General features: G+C 47.7%; 3 protein-coding genes across 3 annotated transcripts; all 3 read left to right on the top strand.

Moving 5' to 3' along the window:
• The first annotated feature begins 80 nt into the window (after positions 1 to 80).
• LOC141726468 (uncharacterized) lies at positions 81 to 5,261 on the top strand. Its single transcript, XM_074531372.1, has 10 exons — positions 81 to 467; positions 595 to 668; positions 754 to 885; positions 988 to 1,067; positions 1,401 to 1,515; positions 1,721 to 1,810; positions 4,004 to 4,108; positions 4,207 to 4,375; positions 4,485 to 4,576; positions 5,031 to 5,261. Exons 1-10 carry the CDS (start codon positions 356 to 358, stop codon positions 5,259 to 5,261), a joined length of 1,200 nt encoding a protein of 399 aa, XP_074387473.1. The 5' UTR covers positions 81 to 355.
• A 66-nt stretch (positions 5,262 to 5,327) lies between these two features.
• LOC141726492 (uncharacterized) lies at positions 5,328 to 8,228 on the top strand. The gene is made up of 6 exons (XM_074531396.1): positions 5,328 to 5,618; positions 6,369 to 6,524; positions 6,629 to 6,730; positions 6,896 to 6,998; positions 7,153 to 7,212; positions 7,564 to 8,228. Exons 1-6 carry the CDS (start codon positions 5,490 to 5,492, stop codon positions 7,701 to 7,703), a joined length of 690 nt encoding a protein of 229 aa, XP_074387497.1. The 5' UTR covers positions 5,328 to 5,489; the 3' UTR covers positions 7,704 to 8,228.
• Positions 8,229 to 10,185: 1,957 nt separating this feature from the next.
• Positions 10,186 to 16,927, top strand: LOC141726467 (myosin-binding protein C, fast-type-like). The gene is made up of 6 exons (XM_074531371.1): positions 10,186 to 10,269; positions 12,848 to 13,007; positions 14,366 to 14,502; positions 15,267 to 15,453; positions 16,335 to 16,360; positions 16,828 to 16,927. The coding sequence occupies exons 1-5, from the start codon at positions 10,186 to 10,188 to the stop codon at positions 16,343 to 16,345; spliced, it is 579 nt and encodes a 192-aa protein (XP_074387472.1). The 3' UTR covers positions 16,346 to 16,360; positions 16,828 to 16,927.
• Positions 16,928 to 17,209: the final 282 nt, after the last annotated feature.

Genomic DNA, 17,209 nt, shown 5'->3' with positions numbered 1-17,209 from the left:
ATATACATTTCTGTATATAATATAAATGAAATTTATTCTATATATAATATAGAAGAAATTGTTCGTTATGTAGCAGGTTATGTAAGAGGGATCCACAGGTGGAACGTTCAGTTTGGAACACTGGGGGTGTCACAATGGACGCTAGGCGACACCTCCCGTGTTCCACGGAGGAGCTGTTGGTGGGACAGCAACTCCCAACCCTCAGTGTCCACCTGGACATCGACCAGAGCGGACGCAAGTGCCCAGCTGGGTGACAAACCTGCGAGCACAGCTCACTCTTGCCTTTAAATTAATACGATTTTCACTCAACTACACTTAACATCCCATTCTCTGAAGAACTCCCTTCTTCTGAAGAATGGAAGTGACTTCTCCAAGCCTGCCCATCGTGAGCTGGGAGAAGCCTCGTGTTCCTAAAAAGAGCAAATATGAAGCGGAGCCAATCGAGATGACCAGGGTGGAGCAACTCAGTGAGTGAGGGGCCCTTAGGGATTGGGCAGGGCTGGGGCCTAACAGCAAACGGAAGCCATTTTCGGCTGCTTCCTCTCTGCTGTCACAGCACTCCCTGAATTTCTCCCTTCTCTCCCTCTTTGTTAGATGATTGCTGGATTCCTACTTATGCTCGCCACTCCGTGGAGTTCATCTATGATTTTGCCACCGATCCTAGCAAGGTATATCCATGTTTGATGGTGGTTGGCTCTGCTCTCTCAAGGCCCTAGGTGTCCTCATGCTGATCCGTTGTCACTGTCCCCCCAGTTCCAGGAGGAGGAGCAGAAGGAGGAGTTCCTGCACAACATCTCCAACCTGTGCAGAGAATCCATTGTCCATGATTTCTCTGAGGACCTGACTGAGTTCTCCAATAAATACAACCTGGTGGACTTGATTGAGGTGAGGGGGCAGGGACCCTCGTTACCCTGTGAGGGCAGGGCATGGCTCTGGTGGCACTGGGTGCTGGCAGCTGCCATGTTCCAACCCAGCTGTGCTCTGCAGACCATGCTGAACCTGGAGCCCAAGGATGAGATTCGCAATCGCCTGCGGCGCCTTGCCATGCTTGCCTTTGCTGGACTGAGGTAAAGGCCCAAAGGCCTTCAGGCCTTTCCCTTCCCTTCCCTTCCCTTCCCTTCCCTTCCCTTCCCTTCCCTTCCCTTCCCTTCCCTTCCCTTCCCTTCCCTTCCCTTCCCTTCCCTTCCCTTCCCTTCCCTTCCCTTCCCTTCCCTTCCCTTCCCTTCCCTTCCCTTCCCTTCCCTTCCCTTCCCTTCCCTCCTTTTTTCCTCTCACTTTCCCCACTCTTTTTTCCCCTCACAATTCCCATTTTTCAATGGGAATTGAAAAACGCAGCACCTTCAGTGGTGCTGCAGGAGACCTTGAGGTGCTGCTCCAACTAGGCCTCTCTCTTTTGGCAGCACCATCGGGGCACTGCTGGACATCAAAAAGGTTTTAAGACTCTGCTTCAACAGCGTCTTTTTCCTTCGTCCAAGCGCGGAAATGCCGGAGGAGCAAGAAAACCTCTGCACTCGGGTGAGTTTTGGGAGCACTTGAGAAGCTTCCAGGCCTACTGGGCTGCAGATTCAGTCTCAGCTTTCCACCCTCATTTCTTCATCCCTTGCTGGGTTCCAGCACTGCCCGTTCCCGTGTCATTTCCTCCCATTTTGGGGTCAGATCAGAGTCCTGGTGCTGTGAGGGACAGCGGAATCGTGACCGTTGCTCTGTGCCCCCCTTGCAGGCCCTGCTCACCATGGACACCATGCTGCAGGTGATGATGCTCAACACTCCTGGCGCCAAGCGCAGCGAGATGATGCAGGACATCCTGGAGGTCAGCACTGAGGGGGGAAGGGGGAAGGAGCCTCCCTGCAGGATTTGCTGGAGGCTTTACTTCTTTGAATTGCTAAAAATTTTAAATTAAGGGGATTAAATTAAATTAAATTAAATTAAATTAAATTAATTAAATAAAATTAAATTAAATTAAATTAAATTAGATTAAATTAAATTAAATTATATTAAATTAAATTAAATTAAATTTATTTTAATTTAATATTAATCTTAAATTAAATTTAAATTTATTTTAAATTAATTTAAACTTTGAATTTTAATTAAGTTGTTAATTATTATTAATTATTTATTATTAGGATTATCAATTAATTATTATTAATTATTATAATAACTATATAATATAATATTATATAATATTATATTATACTATAATATATTATGTTATAATATATTATATTATATTATATTATATTATATTATATTATATTATATTATATTATATTATATTACATTATATTATATTATTATAATATATAATAATTATATAATTATATAATGTTATATATTATAATATTATACATTATTATAAAATATTATATATTATATTTATATATAATATATATTTATATATAACAATATATAAAAGATATCTATAATATAATAAAATATGATATAATATAATATAATATGATATAATATAATATAATATAATATAATATAATATAATATAATATAATATGTTGTTATGTTATGTTATGTTATATTCTGTTATATTATATTATGTGCAATTATATATTATATATATTTATATATATTTATATAATATAAAATATATTATATACTATACATAATTTATATTATATATAAATTAATATTAATTTATAATTTAAATATTAAAAGTTATGAAATAATATAAAACTTATTTATTGTTATTAAATAATTTATTTACTTAATAATTAATTTAAATTTTAAAGTTTTAATTAAATTGCTTGTGTCTTGGTTTGGAAAGACAGGAGTCTTCTAAGCTTCTCCTGAAATGGAGAATGTAAACTTTACTTTTCTGAATTGCTATAAATTTTAAATTAAATTAAATATATATAATATTTATATATTTAAATATACATATTTACATAATATAATAAATTATATTATAGTATATACATATATTATAATAATATAATATATTATAATATAATAATGTAATATATATTTATATATAATATATATTATATATTACATATATGATATATATAATATATATCTAATATAGTATACATTTATATATATTTTTAAAATATAATATAATAAATATAATACATTATAATTTATTTATATTATATATATAGATTAATATAAATTTTATTTATTATTAAATAATTTAGTTAATAATTAATTAATTAAAATTTTAAATTTTCAATTAAGTTGCATGTGTCTTGGTTTGGAAAGACAGGAGCCTGCTAAGCTTCTCCTGAAATGGAGAATGCAAACTTTCTTTCCTTTTCTGAATTGCTATAAATTTTAAATTAAAGGGATTTTATTTAATTTAAATTAAATTAAATTATTTTAAATTAATTTTAAATTAATTTAAATTTTGAATTTTTAATTAAGTTGCTTGTGTCTTGGTTTGGAAAGACAGGGGTCTGCTAAGTTTCTCCTGATATGGAGAATGTAAACTTCCTTTACTTTTCTGAATTTCTATGAATTTTAAATTAAGGGGCTCTGAAATAAATAAATAAAAAAGGATAAAATAAACAATGCTGGTCTCTAGAACAACAGAGACAGCAAAGTCAGAACTCAACCTGACACTTTATGTTGGCAGCAATCTAATTGGAATTGTGATTGCAGTCTACCTGAAGTGTCAGGTGTGGTTCTGTTGGAGCAGGGTTTTGTTTTCTTGTAGAAAAGGAAACATAATTACAGTATTCTGCAGAATTACAGTGTTCTTCTTCTGAAGATCTATTGGAAGAAGAAGCAGCTGCAGTTTTTTCTGGGGAATCCAGTGGAGAAAGCCGTGCTGCTCTTTTAGATTATAAAAATTATAAATTGGATTATAAATGGATTGATAAACTGGATTATAAATGCTTGGCTCCTCCCTCTGGGCGGAGCATCTCCCAATGGGATGTTACAGTTCTTATCAGTCATGCACTGATATTTAACAGCTTATCAGCAAAAGTTCTTTCTCAAGGGAGGAAGAACTTTTTCTTTTTCTTCTCACCTGCATTTGCTGTGTTTGCAGGTTCTGCTGGAATACCTGCTGTCTGACAGGGCAGAAGTGCAGGAGAGAGCCATGGACAGGATTAAGGCACTCTGCCATATGCTGACTGACACTGCCCCCAAGGAGGTATGGACTGCTCACCGTCCATCCCTGTGTCCTGGCACAGCCACAGCCCCAGAACTGCCCTCAGACCTCACCTCAACCCTTCTGCTCCTCTTCCTCAGGATGATGAAGATGAGGATGAGGAAGAGGCTCCCAGAGCCCAGATCCAGATCCCAGTCCTGGGCAAGCTGCTGGGCAATCTGTTTTTCATGCTGTTCAAGCCAAATGAAAGCATGTCAACGGTGGTGGAGATTCTCAGCACCCTGATGGCGTTCCTCTCTGAGCAGAAAAGTAAGATAAGCTGTGGTGGGCTGCATTCCCCACTTAAACCTATTTGTCCTCCTTGGCAATGTGATGGCCCCTTGTTCTTGGTGTGGGTGCCACCATCACTTCTTTTTAGGTGACAACCCAGAGAGTTATGTCCAGCCCCCAGAAGATTGGGAACCTGAGATCACCTCCTGGGTGAATGCATCCAACGCCTGGAAAGTTGAGGTATGGAGCCATCCCACCTTGTGGGACTCTCACCTGTGGTATCAGCAGGGAGATTTGTGTGTGAAAAAGGGCACGGAATCAATGGGGACGTCCCTGGTGAAATGAGAATTGTGAGGAATTGTGGGTAAAAATGGGAGGAAAGGGCAGGAAATGTGAGGGGAGAAAAGAGCGGGAAACGTGAGGGGAGAAAAAGGGTGGGAAACACAAGAGAAAAATGGTGGGAAAAGTGAGGGGGAAAAGTGGGAGAAATGTGAGGGGAGAAAAGGAAAGGAAACATGAGGGTAGAAAAGGGAGGGAAACGTGAGGGGAGAAAATGGAGGGAAGCGTGAGGGGGGGAAGGGTGGGAAAAGGGGATTAAAGGATAGGAATGTAAGGGGAGAAAAGTGGGGGAAATATGAGGAGGTAAAATGGCACTGGCTGGCACTGACCTCTGCTCCCTTCCTTCCTGCCCCAGGCCTTTGGGAGGTACCTTGGGCCGGATGAGAGGATGGGAGTCGTCCTTGAGGCCATTGAGATTTTGGGACGCTTCGACATCACGAACAAGGATGGGCCTGTGGCATTCCTGGAGGAGGTCAAGAATACCCCTGAGATGTGGCTGATGGATGTAAGTGACCTGTGGTGGGATTGCTTTGTCTTTGAGCCCTGCCAGGTTCCTGCCTCCATTCCCCTCCTGAAACCACCTTGAGGCAGCTTAGCAAGATCAGGGCTCTGGAGACTCTGTCGGAGAGTGACGATATGGTGAGCAGGCATCTATCAGGGGCAGAATGTGGCACCTGGACTCTGAGGTCTCAGAGAAGATGGTGGCTTGGGGATGGTGCTCTGAACGCCCTGCCTGCCATGATGTGGCCTGCTGGCTGTTTTGAGAGCTGAAATTCTCACAGAATGGAAACTCTCTTGTACACAGGCCAAGAAAATGAAAAGCCTCCTGCCCGAGATGACGGCTCTGGACACCTTCCGCAATGTTCTGGGGCAGCTGAAGAAGAAAGAGGCCAGCAGCATGGCTCTGAAGGCCGTGGAGAGGCTCTGGAAACTGTTTGATGCGGTAAGGCTGAGTCTGACACCACAGAGGGGCCCTGGGAGCAGCACTGGAAGCAGGTCCTGCTTCTCTGGGCTCTCCTGGGATGGATTCTGGGCCTTGCAGCCCAGCTGGGCTTTTGTAGGAGCCTGGAGCATTGAGTCTGGTCTCAAAATAGTGGGGAATGTGAGGGGAGAAAGGGCAGAAAACGTGAGGGGGAAAGGTGGGAATGTGAGGAGAAAAAGGGCAGGAAAGGTGAGGGAAGAAAAAGGGAGGGAAATGTGAGGGGAGAAAAAGGGGAAGACACATGAAGGGAGAAAATGGAGGGAAACGTGAGAGGAAAAAGGGCAGGAAAGGTGAAGGGAGAAAATGGCGGGAAAGGTGAGGGAAGAAAAGGGAAGGAAATATGAGAGGAGAAAAAAGCAAGAAATGTGGGAGGAGAAAAAGGGGGAGAAACGTGAGGGGGAACAGGGAGGGAAACGTGAGGGAAGAAAATGGTGGGAAAGGTGAGGGGGGAAAATGGTGGGGAACATGAGAGGAGAAAAAAGGGCAGGAAAACTGAGGGGGGAAAGGGTGGAAAGCATGAGGGGAGAAAAGAATGGGAAATGTGAGGGGAAAAGGGAAACATGAGGGGGAAAAGGGTGGGAAACATGAGGAAGGAGAGAAAGGAAGAAAATTTAAGGGGAGTAAAAGGGTGGGAAACCTCAGTTCAGCCCCTCCTGGCTGCGGGCAGGGAGCCATTGTGTGTGAAGCTCACCTTTCCTCCTCCCTAACCAGAGAGAGGAGTGTCTGCGGGAGCGCTCCATCTCCCTCTTCAAGGAGCTGCTGGGCAAAACCATACGGAAGGACAAGGAAGCCATGAAGAGAAACTCCTGGAAGGTCATGGTCCGGCTCGTTCTTCACATCAGTGACGAGGCCCCCAGCGTGGCCAAGGTACCGATGTCTGAGCATGGCTGACACTCCTCAGGGGTCCTGGCCATTGTGGCTTGGGTTCCTTCCACAGGCCCTGGTGTCACCTCACCGCTTTTGTCCCCCAGGCCTCCAAGGAAGCCGTCGTGGCTATAGCTGAGCTCTTCAAGTGGAAAGAATTCAAGGAGCTGGCTCAGAAAGAGGAGATATGGAAGATGAGCGAGTTCCTGGTGAGGATGAGCCCCAGGCTGGGAGAGGGATGTGAAGGATGTGAGGGATGTGAGCCCTGCATGTGGGCCCAAAGCCTGGAGCCTCCTCCATGGCCCTGGGATGAGGGAGGGCTCTGAGCCATGGGGCTGCTCTAAGGAATGCTCACACCTTTGTCCTCTCTCCAGCTGGCTAAGGACAGCAGCAGGGCTGAACAATATGTGCTGGAGAGCCAGCCCTATCTGCTGAGCCCTCAGGCCTCGATGCGAGAGGCGGCCCTCAGATTCTTAGGTGAGTCCCAGTCCCCAGGATCCCTTTTGTGCCCTCCCTGCCATCACAGGTGGCTTTGGCGGCCATCTTGCCTTGTTCCACCCCTGGGCTGCTGAGGGGAGGGCAGGGCGGCCATGTTGGTGAGGAGCAGGGGCTGATGGAGCTTTGTGCCCAGGGCTGGCTGCACGACGCCTGGCAGGGCGCAATGAGGCGACCATGGATGCGCTTCTCACCGGTGAGTGAGTGGGGAGCCTTGGGGGATTATTATGAGGGGAATAAAGGGAAATGTGAGGGGATAAAAGGGTGGGAAATGTGAGGGGAGGAAAGGGAGGGAAACGTGAGGGGAAAAAGAGGGAAAGAAACATGAGGGGAGAAAAGGGCAGGAAAGGTGAGGGGAAAAAATGGTGGGGAACATGAGGGGAGAAAAGGGAGGGAAAAGTGAGGGAAAAAAAGGCAGGAATGTGAGGGAGAAAAGGGAAAGGTGAGGGGAGAAAAGGGTAGAAAAACTGAGGGCAGGAAATGTGAGGGGAGAATAGGGAGGGAAACGCTTCCACAAGGCCTCATCTGGGCTCCATTTTTGTTGTAGAACTTGGATTAATGGAAACACGAGAGAAGGATCCCTCCATCGCTGCATTGGCAGCTCAGACCGGCCTGATCCTCACCGCTCTGAAGGATCGGCGCAAATCGGGATTGTCCCTGCGCGGGCTGTGCCGCTGGTGCCGTTGAGCAGAGAGGGACCTTCCTTGCCAGGGCACGGACTCCAACACCTGCTGGAATCATCATCATCATCGTCGTCGTCGTCGTTGTCATCATCGTCATCGTCGTCATCATCATCGTCATCGTCATCGTCATCGTCATCGTCGTCGTCATCATCAAGCGAAGAATGCCCTGGTGTTTGAAGGTCCCTCTCAAAGGCACAGCCACGACCGGTCAAAGTGAGGGCAGAGATCCAGATTCTAGTCCTGAGGAAGCTGCTGGAACATCTTTTCAAGGCGCTCAAGACACAAAAAGCTGATTTATGCCTCTGGATGGCCTCAGCCAAGTTCATCTTTGGGCAGGAAGGCAAGAAGAGCTGGTGTGGCCACATGACCCCGACGCATCTGCTGGTGTCACAGAACCTGAAATATCTGAAATATTCTGAAAATGCTGCAGGCCACAGAGAAGAATCCTCGGATTCTGGAATCTCTGGATCTCTGAAATCCTCGGGGAGGAGTTGGTGTGGTTAGATCCAAGCCCAGCCACAGACCACTCTGAACCCTCTACATCTATTATTAGTTTAGATAGACAATTTAGATAAGTAAACAAGATAGATAGATTATATATGTTACTAACATCAATATACTAGTAACATATATACATTATTAATAAATATTACGAATTTTACGAAAATAGAAACATTAGGAATATAGACATTAGGAATATAGACATTATTAGGAATATAGACATTAGGAATATAGACATTAGGAACATATACTATGTTATTAATCTAATAAACGTTGTTGTTCTATTATATGTAGTAGTTTGATATATATATAATCTTTTTAAATGAAATACCGAGCTTACTTAAATTGACTGCAGAATTGATAATGAGTGCACCATAAAGGTGCAGAGGAACTTGGTGGGGAAAAAGTGAGAATTATGGGTGGGAAAAGTGAGAAGGAAAGGGTGGGAAATGTGAGGGACAAAATGGTGGGGAACGTGAGGGGAGAAAAGGGCGGGAAACATGAGGGGAGAAAAAGGCTGGAAAACAAAGGTGAAAAGGAGATTAAACTTTAGTGAAAAGGATGGGAAATGAGAGAAAGAAAAGATATGAAACAGAAGGGGAGAAATGGTGGGAAACATGAGGGGCAAAAAGGGCAGGAAACATCAGGGGGAGAAAATGGAAGAAAATGTGAGGGGAAAAGGTGGGGGGGAACTTGAGGGGAGAAAAGGGCGGGAAATGTGAGGGGAGAAAAGGGGGGAAATTGAAGGCAAAAAGGACAATAAACTTTAGAAATGAGAGGAAGAAAAGGCATGAAACAGAAGGGGAGAAATTGTGAGAAACATGAGGGGAAAAAGGGGGGGAAATGTGAGGGGAGAAAAAGGGGGTGAAAACATGAGGGGAAAAAAAGGTGGGAAATGGAATTCAAAAAGGAAAGTAAACTGGAGTGAAAAGGAGGGAAATGAAAGGAAGGAAAGATAGGAAACAGAAGGGGAGAAAAGGTAGGAAATGTGAGGGAGAAAGAGGTGGAAAATGTGAAGGAATGAAGGAAGGAAACGTGAGGGGATAAAAGAGCAGGAAACGTGAGGGGACAAAATGGTGGGGATCATGAGGGGCCAAAAGGGCAGGAAATCTGAGGGGAAAAAATGAGAATTGGAAGGCGAAAAGGACAGTAAACTTGAGTGAAAAGGGCAGAAAATGAGAGGAAGAAAAGATATGAAACAGAAGGAGAGAAATGGTGGGAAAAATGGGGGAGAAAGGGGAAGGAGCCATGAGGGGAAAAAGAGCGGGAAACGTGAGGGGAGAAAAGGAGGGGGGGAAATGTGAGGGGAAAGAAAGGTGGGAAATGGAAGGCAAAAAGGAAAGTAAATTGGAGTGAAAAGGACTCGCTTAATGACAGAAATTAAAGGACGGAAAGGTACAAAACAGAAGGGGACAAAAGGGAAACATGAGGGGGGAATAGGGTGGAAAACATGAGGGGAGAAAAGAGCGGGAAACGTGAGGGGACAAAATGGTGGGGATCGTGAGGGGCCAAAAGGGCAGGAAATCTGAGGGGAAAAAGTGGGAATTGGAAGGCAAAAAGGACAGTAAATTCAAGTGAAAAGGGTGGGAAATGAGAGGAAGAAAAGGTATGAAACAAAAGGGGAGAAATGGTGGGAAATGTGAAGGGAGAAAAAGAAGGAAACTGCGAGGGGAGAAAAGAGCGGGAAACGTGAGGGGAGAAAATGGGGGAAACGTGAGGGGAGAAAACGCACCAAATTGAAGGGAAAAAGGATGGTAAACTTGAATGAAAAGGATGGGAAATGAGAAGAAGAAAAGGTATGAAACAAGGGGAGAAAAGACGGAAAATGTGGGGGGAGAAAAAAGCAGGAAACATGAGGGGAAAAAGGGTGAAAAACGTGAGGGGAGAAAAGCGAATGAAACATGAGGGGGAAAAAAGACAGGAAACAGGAGGAAAAATGGGTGTAAAAGATAAAGGGAAAAAATGCAAATAACATGAGGCCAAAAATGATGGGAAATGTGAAGGGACAGAAGGGCGGGAGGTGTGAGAAGAAAAATGGTTGGAAGCTTGAGGGGAAAAGGGTGGGAAAGGTGAGTAAAAAAGGGGAAAATGTGAGAAAAATTACCAAAAAAACTCCCTGGGGTGCTTGGATTCCTTAATGCTGCCGCGGCCAAAGCAAATCCTTGCAGTGGATTCTGTGGGAATTTGGGGGGTCCTGCTTGGTCCCTCCCAAAATCACACAGGGAGGGACCCCCAGGTTTGTTCCATTTTGGACCCTTTTTTGGGGGTGTCTCAATTTTTTGGGGGACGGGGTCACGCCCTTAGGACCCCAATTTTGGGAGGGGGTCCCCAAATTCTGGGGGAGCTTGCACCCTTGGGATCCCAATTTTGGGATAGTCCAAATATTTTGTGGGATGGTCCCTTTTTTGGCCGGGGTGGGGGGGTGGGGGTCACGCCTTTGGGACCCCAAATTTTGGCTGCGATGGTTGCACTCCAAGGTCGTCTTTTTTAGGGAAGGGTCCCCAAATTTTGGGGGAGCCCCATTTTTGGGAGGGGGTCTCACCTTTGGGTTCTTTTTTTTGCAGGCATCCCTAAATTCCCAAATGTTTGGTAGGGGTCGCACCCTTGGGAACCCAAACTTTGGGGGGGTCCCCAAAATTTTAGGGGCGGGTCGCACTCCAGGGTCTCTTTCCAGAGGGGTGGACCTCAGGTTTTTGGGGGGGGTTCTTTTACTTGGGGGGGTGTCGCTCCCTTGGGAACCCAAATTTTTGGGGTTTCGCACCCCTGGGACGCCAATTTTTTGTGGGGGGGTCCCATTTTGGGGTCCCTTCACCTCGATCCCATTTTTCCGGTGGGAGGGGGGGAATTCTCGCTCTCCTCGCTGTTCCCATTGCCATAAAAACCTCCCATTCCCATGGCAACCGCCGTTCCCCCAATATCCACCTCTCCCTCGCCGCTGTTCCCGTTACCATGGGAACTGCTCAACACCCCCACCGCTGTTCCCACGGTTGAGCTTCCTCCCCCCGCGCTGCTGTCGCCATGGAAACTCAGTATCCCTCCCTCCGCGCCGTTCCCATGGCAACCGCGCATCCGCAGTGTCCCCCCCCGTGCCGTTCCCATGGGAACGGGAACAGCGAGGGAGGAAAAATCCCCCCCCGGGACCTGGGGCGGTTTTGGGGCGGTTTTACGGGATTTTGGGTCTATTTAGGGTCAGTCACACCTCAAAACCATGAAAAGCACCCAAAAAATACCCCTAAAACCACCCCAAAACCCCTCAAACCCACTCCAAACCCAGCTCAAACCCTGTACACCAGCCCCAAATCACCCCAAACCCATCCGAAACCTCCCCAAACCCACCCCAAATCCCCTAAACCCAGCCCAAACCCAGCTCAAACCCCCTAAAGCCAGCCCAAACCACCCTAAACCTCCCAAATCCACCCCAAACCTCCAAAACCCACCCCAAATCCACCAAAACCCGCCCCAAAACCCCACAAACCCACCTTAAACACAGCTCAAACCCCATAAAACCACCCCAAACCCACCCAAAACCCATCCTAAACCTCCAAAACCCAACCCAAATCACCCCAAATCCCTGCCCAAACCCACCCTAACCCCTAAAACCCAACCCAAATCCCTCCAACCGCCCCCAAACCCACCCCAAATCCCCCAAAACCCAACCCAAATCCCCGCAAACCCAACCCAAATCACCCCAAACTCCCTAAACCCACACCAAAACCCCTAAACCCAACCCAAACCCACCCCAAATCCCCCAAAACCCAACCCAAATCCCCCTAAACCCACCCCAAATCCCCCTAAACCCACCCCAAATCCCCCTAAACCCACCCTACATCCACCTAAACCCACCTCAAATCACCCCAAATCCCCCGAAACCCAACCCAGATCACCCCAAATCCCCCTTAACCCACTCCAAACCCACCTCAAACCCACCCTAACCCCTAAAACTCACCCCAAATCCCCCCCAAAATCCCCTCAAACCCCCCAAAACCCCTCAGCCCCCCAAAATCTCCCCCAAACCCCCCCAAATTCCCCCAAAACCAACTCAAAACCCCCCAAAACCGCCTCAAACCTTCCAAAAACCGCCTCAAATGCCCCCAAAACCACCTCAGATCCCCCCAAACCGCCTCAAACACCCCCAAAACCCCCTCACGACTGCCCCAAAACCACCTCAAACCACCCCAAAACTGCCTCAAATTCCCCCAAAAACCACCTCAGGACCCCAAAACCGCCTCAAACCTTCCAAAAACCGCCTCAAATCCCCCCAAAACTACCTCAGATCCCCCCAAACCCCCTCAAATCCCCCCCTCAAAACCCCCTCAAACCCCCCAAAACCACCTCCAACTCCTCCAAAATCCCCTCAGCTCCTCAAAATCTCCCCCAAAACCCCCTCAAATCCCCCCAAAACCAACTCAAATCCCCTCAAAACCAACTCAAAATCATCCCAAAACTAACTCAAAACCACCCCAAAACCCCCTCAGCTCCTCAAAATCTCCCCCAAACCACCTCAAATCCCCCCAAAACCCCTCAGCCCCCCAAATCTCCCCCAAAGCCCCCTCAAATTCCCCCAAAACCAACTCAAAACCACTCCAAAACCCCTCAGCTCCCCAAAATCTCCCCCAAAACCCCCTGACGCCCCCCGAACCCCGCCAGGAGTGGTTCACGGTGTACGAGCACAAGCGGCCCCTGCGCTGCACGGCCTCGGAGCTGGTGATGGGCAACGAGTCCCTGTTCAAGGTGTTCAGCGAGAACCTGTGCGGGCTGAGCGAGAAACCGGGGCTGTCCTGCAACACGGCCGTCATCCCCAAAGCGGGTACCCCCAAATTCGGGGCGTTTGGGGGGGGTTTGGGGGGACTTGGGGGAGTTTGAGGTGGTTTTGGGGGGGTTTGATTTGGTTTTGGGGTGGTTTGAGGTGATTTTGGGGTGGTTTGAGGTGGTTTTGAGGAGATTTAAGGTGGTTTTGGGGTACATCTGAAGGGATTTCGTTCAGTTTTTGTGGGTTCAGGAAGATCCCTGTGATCCCCAAAACCCAACCCCCAAATTTTGCCAATAACTGATCTCTTAATTGAGATTTTATCATTAATTAAGAATTATTAATTCAGAGTGTTCAACAGGGAATATTAAAATTGTAAAGCATTTTTAGGGGCTCACCCACACTGTGTGCCCTCACCTTGATAAAACCCCCCCTTATTCCAACCTGGGGGTGGGACCCCAACCCTTGATCACCCCCAAGGTTTTTTTGGGGTGCCCCTAACCCAAAAGTATCCCCAAAACACAAAACTCAAATTCTGAGGGGTTTTGGGGCAGTTTAACATGGATTTGGGGTGGTTTGAGGTGGATTTGGGGTGGTTTGAGGTGATTTTGGGGGGGTTTGAGGTGGTTTTGGGGTGGTTTGAGGTGGTTTTGGGGTGGTTTGAGGTGGTTTTGGGGCAGATCTGAAGGGATTTTGGTTCAGTTTTTGTGGATTCAGGAAGATCCCTGTGAACCCCAAACCCACCCAAAACCCAAACCCCAAATTTTGCCATTAATTGCGTCTTAATTGTGATTTTTAATTAATTAAGAATTATTAATTTAGAGTGTTTAACAGGGAATATTAAAATTGTAAAGCATTTTTAGGGCCTCGCCCACACTTTGTGCGCTCACCTTGATTAAACCCCCCCTTATTCCAACCTGGGGGCGGGACCCCAACCCTTGATCCCCCCCAAAGTGTTTTCGGGGTGCCCCTAACCCAAAAGTATCCCCAAAACACAAAACTCAAATTTTGAGGGGTTTTGGGGCAGTTTAAGGTGGATTTGGGGTGGTTTGAGGTGATTTTGGGGTGGTTTGAGGTGGATTTGGGGTGATCTGAGGTGGTTTTGGGGTACATTTGGGGGGATTTTGGTTCAGTTTTTGTGGGTTCAGGAAGATCCCTGTGATCCCCAAACCCACCCAAAACCCAAACCCCAAATTCTGCATTAATTGCGTCTTGTGATTTTTAATTAATTGAGAATTAATAATTTAGAGTGTTCAACAGAGAATATTAAAATTGTAAAGCATTTTTAGGGCCTCACCCACACTTTGTGCCCCCACCTTGATTAAACCCCCCCTTATTCCAACCTGGGGGTGGGACCCCAACCCTTGATCCCCCCCAGATGTTTTCAGGGTGCCCCTAACCCGCTGTGGCCCCCCCAGAGCTGCGGCTGAAGCCCCCCCAGTACCAGGAGCACGATTTCCGCTCGGCGCCGCAGTTCCTGACGCCGCTGGTGGATCGCAGCGCCGTGGCCGGATACTCCACCGCCCTCAACTGCGCCGTCAGGGGGCACCCCAAGGTCTGGGGGGGGTTTGGGGGGACCCCCGGGGGTGTGCAGCCTGACATTGGGGGCTTTGGGTGGAGATTTGGGGTCCTGGGTGGAGATTTGGGGTTCTGGGTGGGTTTTGGGGTACCCCCAATCATGTTCATCCCAATATTGGGGGGGTTTGGGTGGAGATTTGGGGTCCTGGGTGGAGATTTGGGGTCCCTCTGATCTCAATTGGATGGGGTGGGGATATTTATGGGGGTCCTGGGGGTCGGTTTGGGGGTCCTGACAGAGTTTTGGGGTACCCTTGACTCTTTTCCCCCCAATATTAAGGGGGTTTGGGTGGAGACTTGGGGTGCTGGGTAGAGATTTGGGGTCCTGGGTGGAGATTTGGGGTCCTGAGGGGGTTTTGGGGTACCCCCGGGTGTGTTCAGCCTGAAATTGGGGGGTTTGGGTGGAGATTTGGGGTCCTGGGTGGGTTTTTGGGGTGTCCCAGTGGGGCTGTGAACTCACCCCCAAGTCTGGATGTTTTTGGGGTTCCTTGGATGTTTTTGGGGTGCCCTGGGCCATTTTCGGGGTGCATTTCGGGGTTCCCTGACCGTGTCCCCCCCCCCCTCCCAGCCCAAGGTGGTGTGGCTCAAGAACCAGGTGTGGGGTTCACCTGAGGAAGGGTTTTTGGGGTGTGAACTCATCCCCAGGTCTGGGTGTTTTTGGGTGGTTTTGGGCTGTTTTTGGGGTACCTTGGGGTATTTTTGGGGTTCATTTCGGGGTTCCCTGACCGTGTCCCCCCCTCCCAGCCCAAGGTGGTGTGGCTCAAGAACCAGATGGCCATCGGGGATGACCCCAAGTTCCTGGCGCGGCACAGCCAGGGGGTGCTGACGCTGCTGATCCGCAAGCCGGGGCCCTTCGACGGCGGCACCTACACCTGCAGGGCTGTCAACGAGCTGGGCGAGGCCCTGACCGAGTGCCGCCTCGAAATTCGGGGTGAGGGGCGCCCCAACATGGGCCAGGGGGTCCCCACAATCACGGGGGGGGGTCCCCAGAATCGCGGGGGGGTCCCCAAAATCGGGAGGGGTTCCCAAAGTTTTGGAGGGGAGGATGTGAATACCGTTGTGAACACCTGGGGGCGGAACGGCCAGGGGGAGAAGGGGCACCCCAAAATTTGGGGGGGGTCCTGAGTGATTTTGGGGTGAGGGGGTCCCCAAAATGAGGGGGGGGTCTGCAAAATCATAGGGGGTCCCCAAAATCGGGAGGGGTTTCCAGAATTTTGGAGGGAGGTTGTGAATAGCTGGGCGAGGGTTGTGAACACCTGGGGGAGGAGCGGCCATGGGGAGAAGGGGCACCCCAAAATTTGGGGGAGGTCCTGAGTGATTTTGGGGTGAGGGGGTCCCCAAAACTGGGGGGTCTCCAAAATTGGGGGGTCCCCAAAATCTAGGGAAGGTCCTTAGTGAATTTTGGGGTGAGGGGGTCTCCAAAATCTGGGAGAGGTCCTGATCAATTATGGGGTGAGGAGGTCCCCAAAATCAGGAGGGGTTTCCAGAATTTTGGGTGGAGGTTGCAAATACCATTGTGAACACCTGGGGGAGGAATGGCCGGGGGAAGAAGGGGCACCCCAAAATTTGGGGGAGGTCCTGAGTGATTTTGGGGTGAGGGGGTCCCCAAAATATGGGGGGGGGTCCACAACATCTGGGGGGGGTCCCTAAAATTGAGGGGGTCCCCAAAATCAGGAGCGGTTCCCAAAATTTTGGAGGAAGTCGTGAATAGCTGGGGGAGGGTTGTGGTACCTGAGACTGATTTTGGGGTGAGGGGGCTCCCCAAAATTGGGGAATTGAAGCCCCCTCAATGTTTTGTCTCTCCCTCCACAGTGCCCCAGTGATGGTGACAAAAAATGGTGAGGGGGTGCTTAATTTTGGGGGGGTTTAATTTTTAATTAATTCAATTAATTCATTAATTTTAATGAATTAATTAAAACCTCCCCTATTTAATTAGGGGGTTTGATTGGGAAGTTTAATGGGGGGGGTTTGGTTGGGAGGATTAATTGGGGGGTTAAATAGAAAGGTTTTACTTGAGTTTAATTGGGGTGTTTTAATTAAGGGGTCTAATTAGTGGTTGCTTTAATTGGGGGGGTTGAATGGAGATGTTTAATTAGGGCTGTTAATTAGGGGGGTCTTTAATTGAGGGAGTTAACTGGTGATCTTTGGGGCTGTATTTGGGGGATATTTAATTTGGGAGGTTTAATTAGGAGATTTTTAATTTGGAGGGGGGGTGTTTAATTGGTGGGATGGATTTTGAGGTGACGTTTGAGGGGTTCTCCCTCATTTTGGGGTGCTGACCCCCATTTTTGCCACCGTCCTGCAGAGCCACGGGCCCATGGTGGTGAGGAAGAAGAATGTGTGGGTGACGAAGGTCCCATGAGCCCCAATAAAAATAAAGAATCTGAGCAATCCCCCAGAGTCTTTGTGCTTCATTTTGGGGAGGGGGCACCTGAGGAATCGGGGAGCGCTTTTCCCACCTTTTCCACTTCATGGTTTCTTCTCTTTCAGTGTTTCCTGGCCCTTTTTCATTCCATTTGCTGCCTTTTCTCCCCTTATGTTTCCCTCCATTTTTGTCTCCTCACCTCAGGTTTCCCACTCTTTTCTCCCTCATTTTTCCCTTTATTCCTCTCACATTTCCCTCCCTTTTCTCCCCTCACATTTCCCTTTTTTTCTCCCCTCACATTCCCCACTCTTTTGCCCCTCAC

Source organism: Zonotrichia albicollis, chromosome 35 (genome assembly GCF_047830755.1).
Source record: "Zonotrichia albicollis isolate bZonAlb1 chromosome 35, bZonAlb1.hap1, whole genome shotgun sequence".
Classification (NCBI taxonomy): Eukaryota; Metazoa; Chordata; class Aves; order Passeriformes; family Passerellidae; genus Zonotrichia; species Zonotrichia albicollis.
Note: the sequence above shows the minus strand (reverse complement) of the source record. Positions and strands in the feature narration are given on the sequence as shown.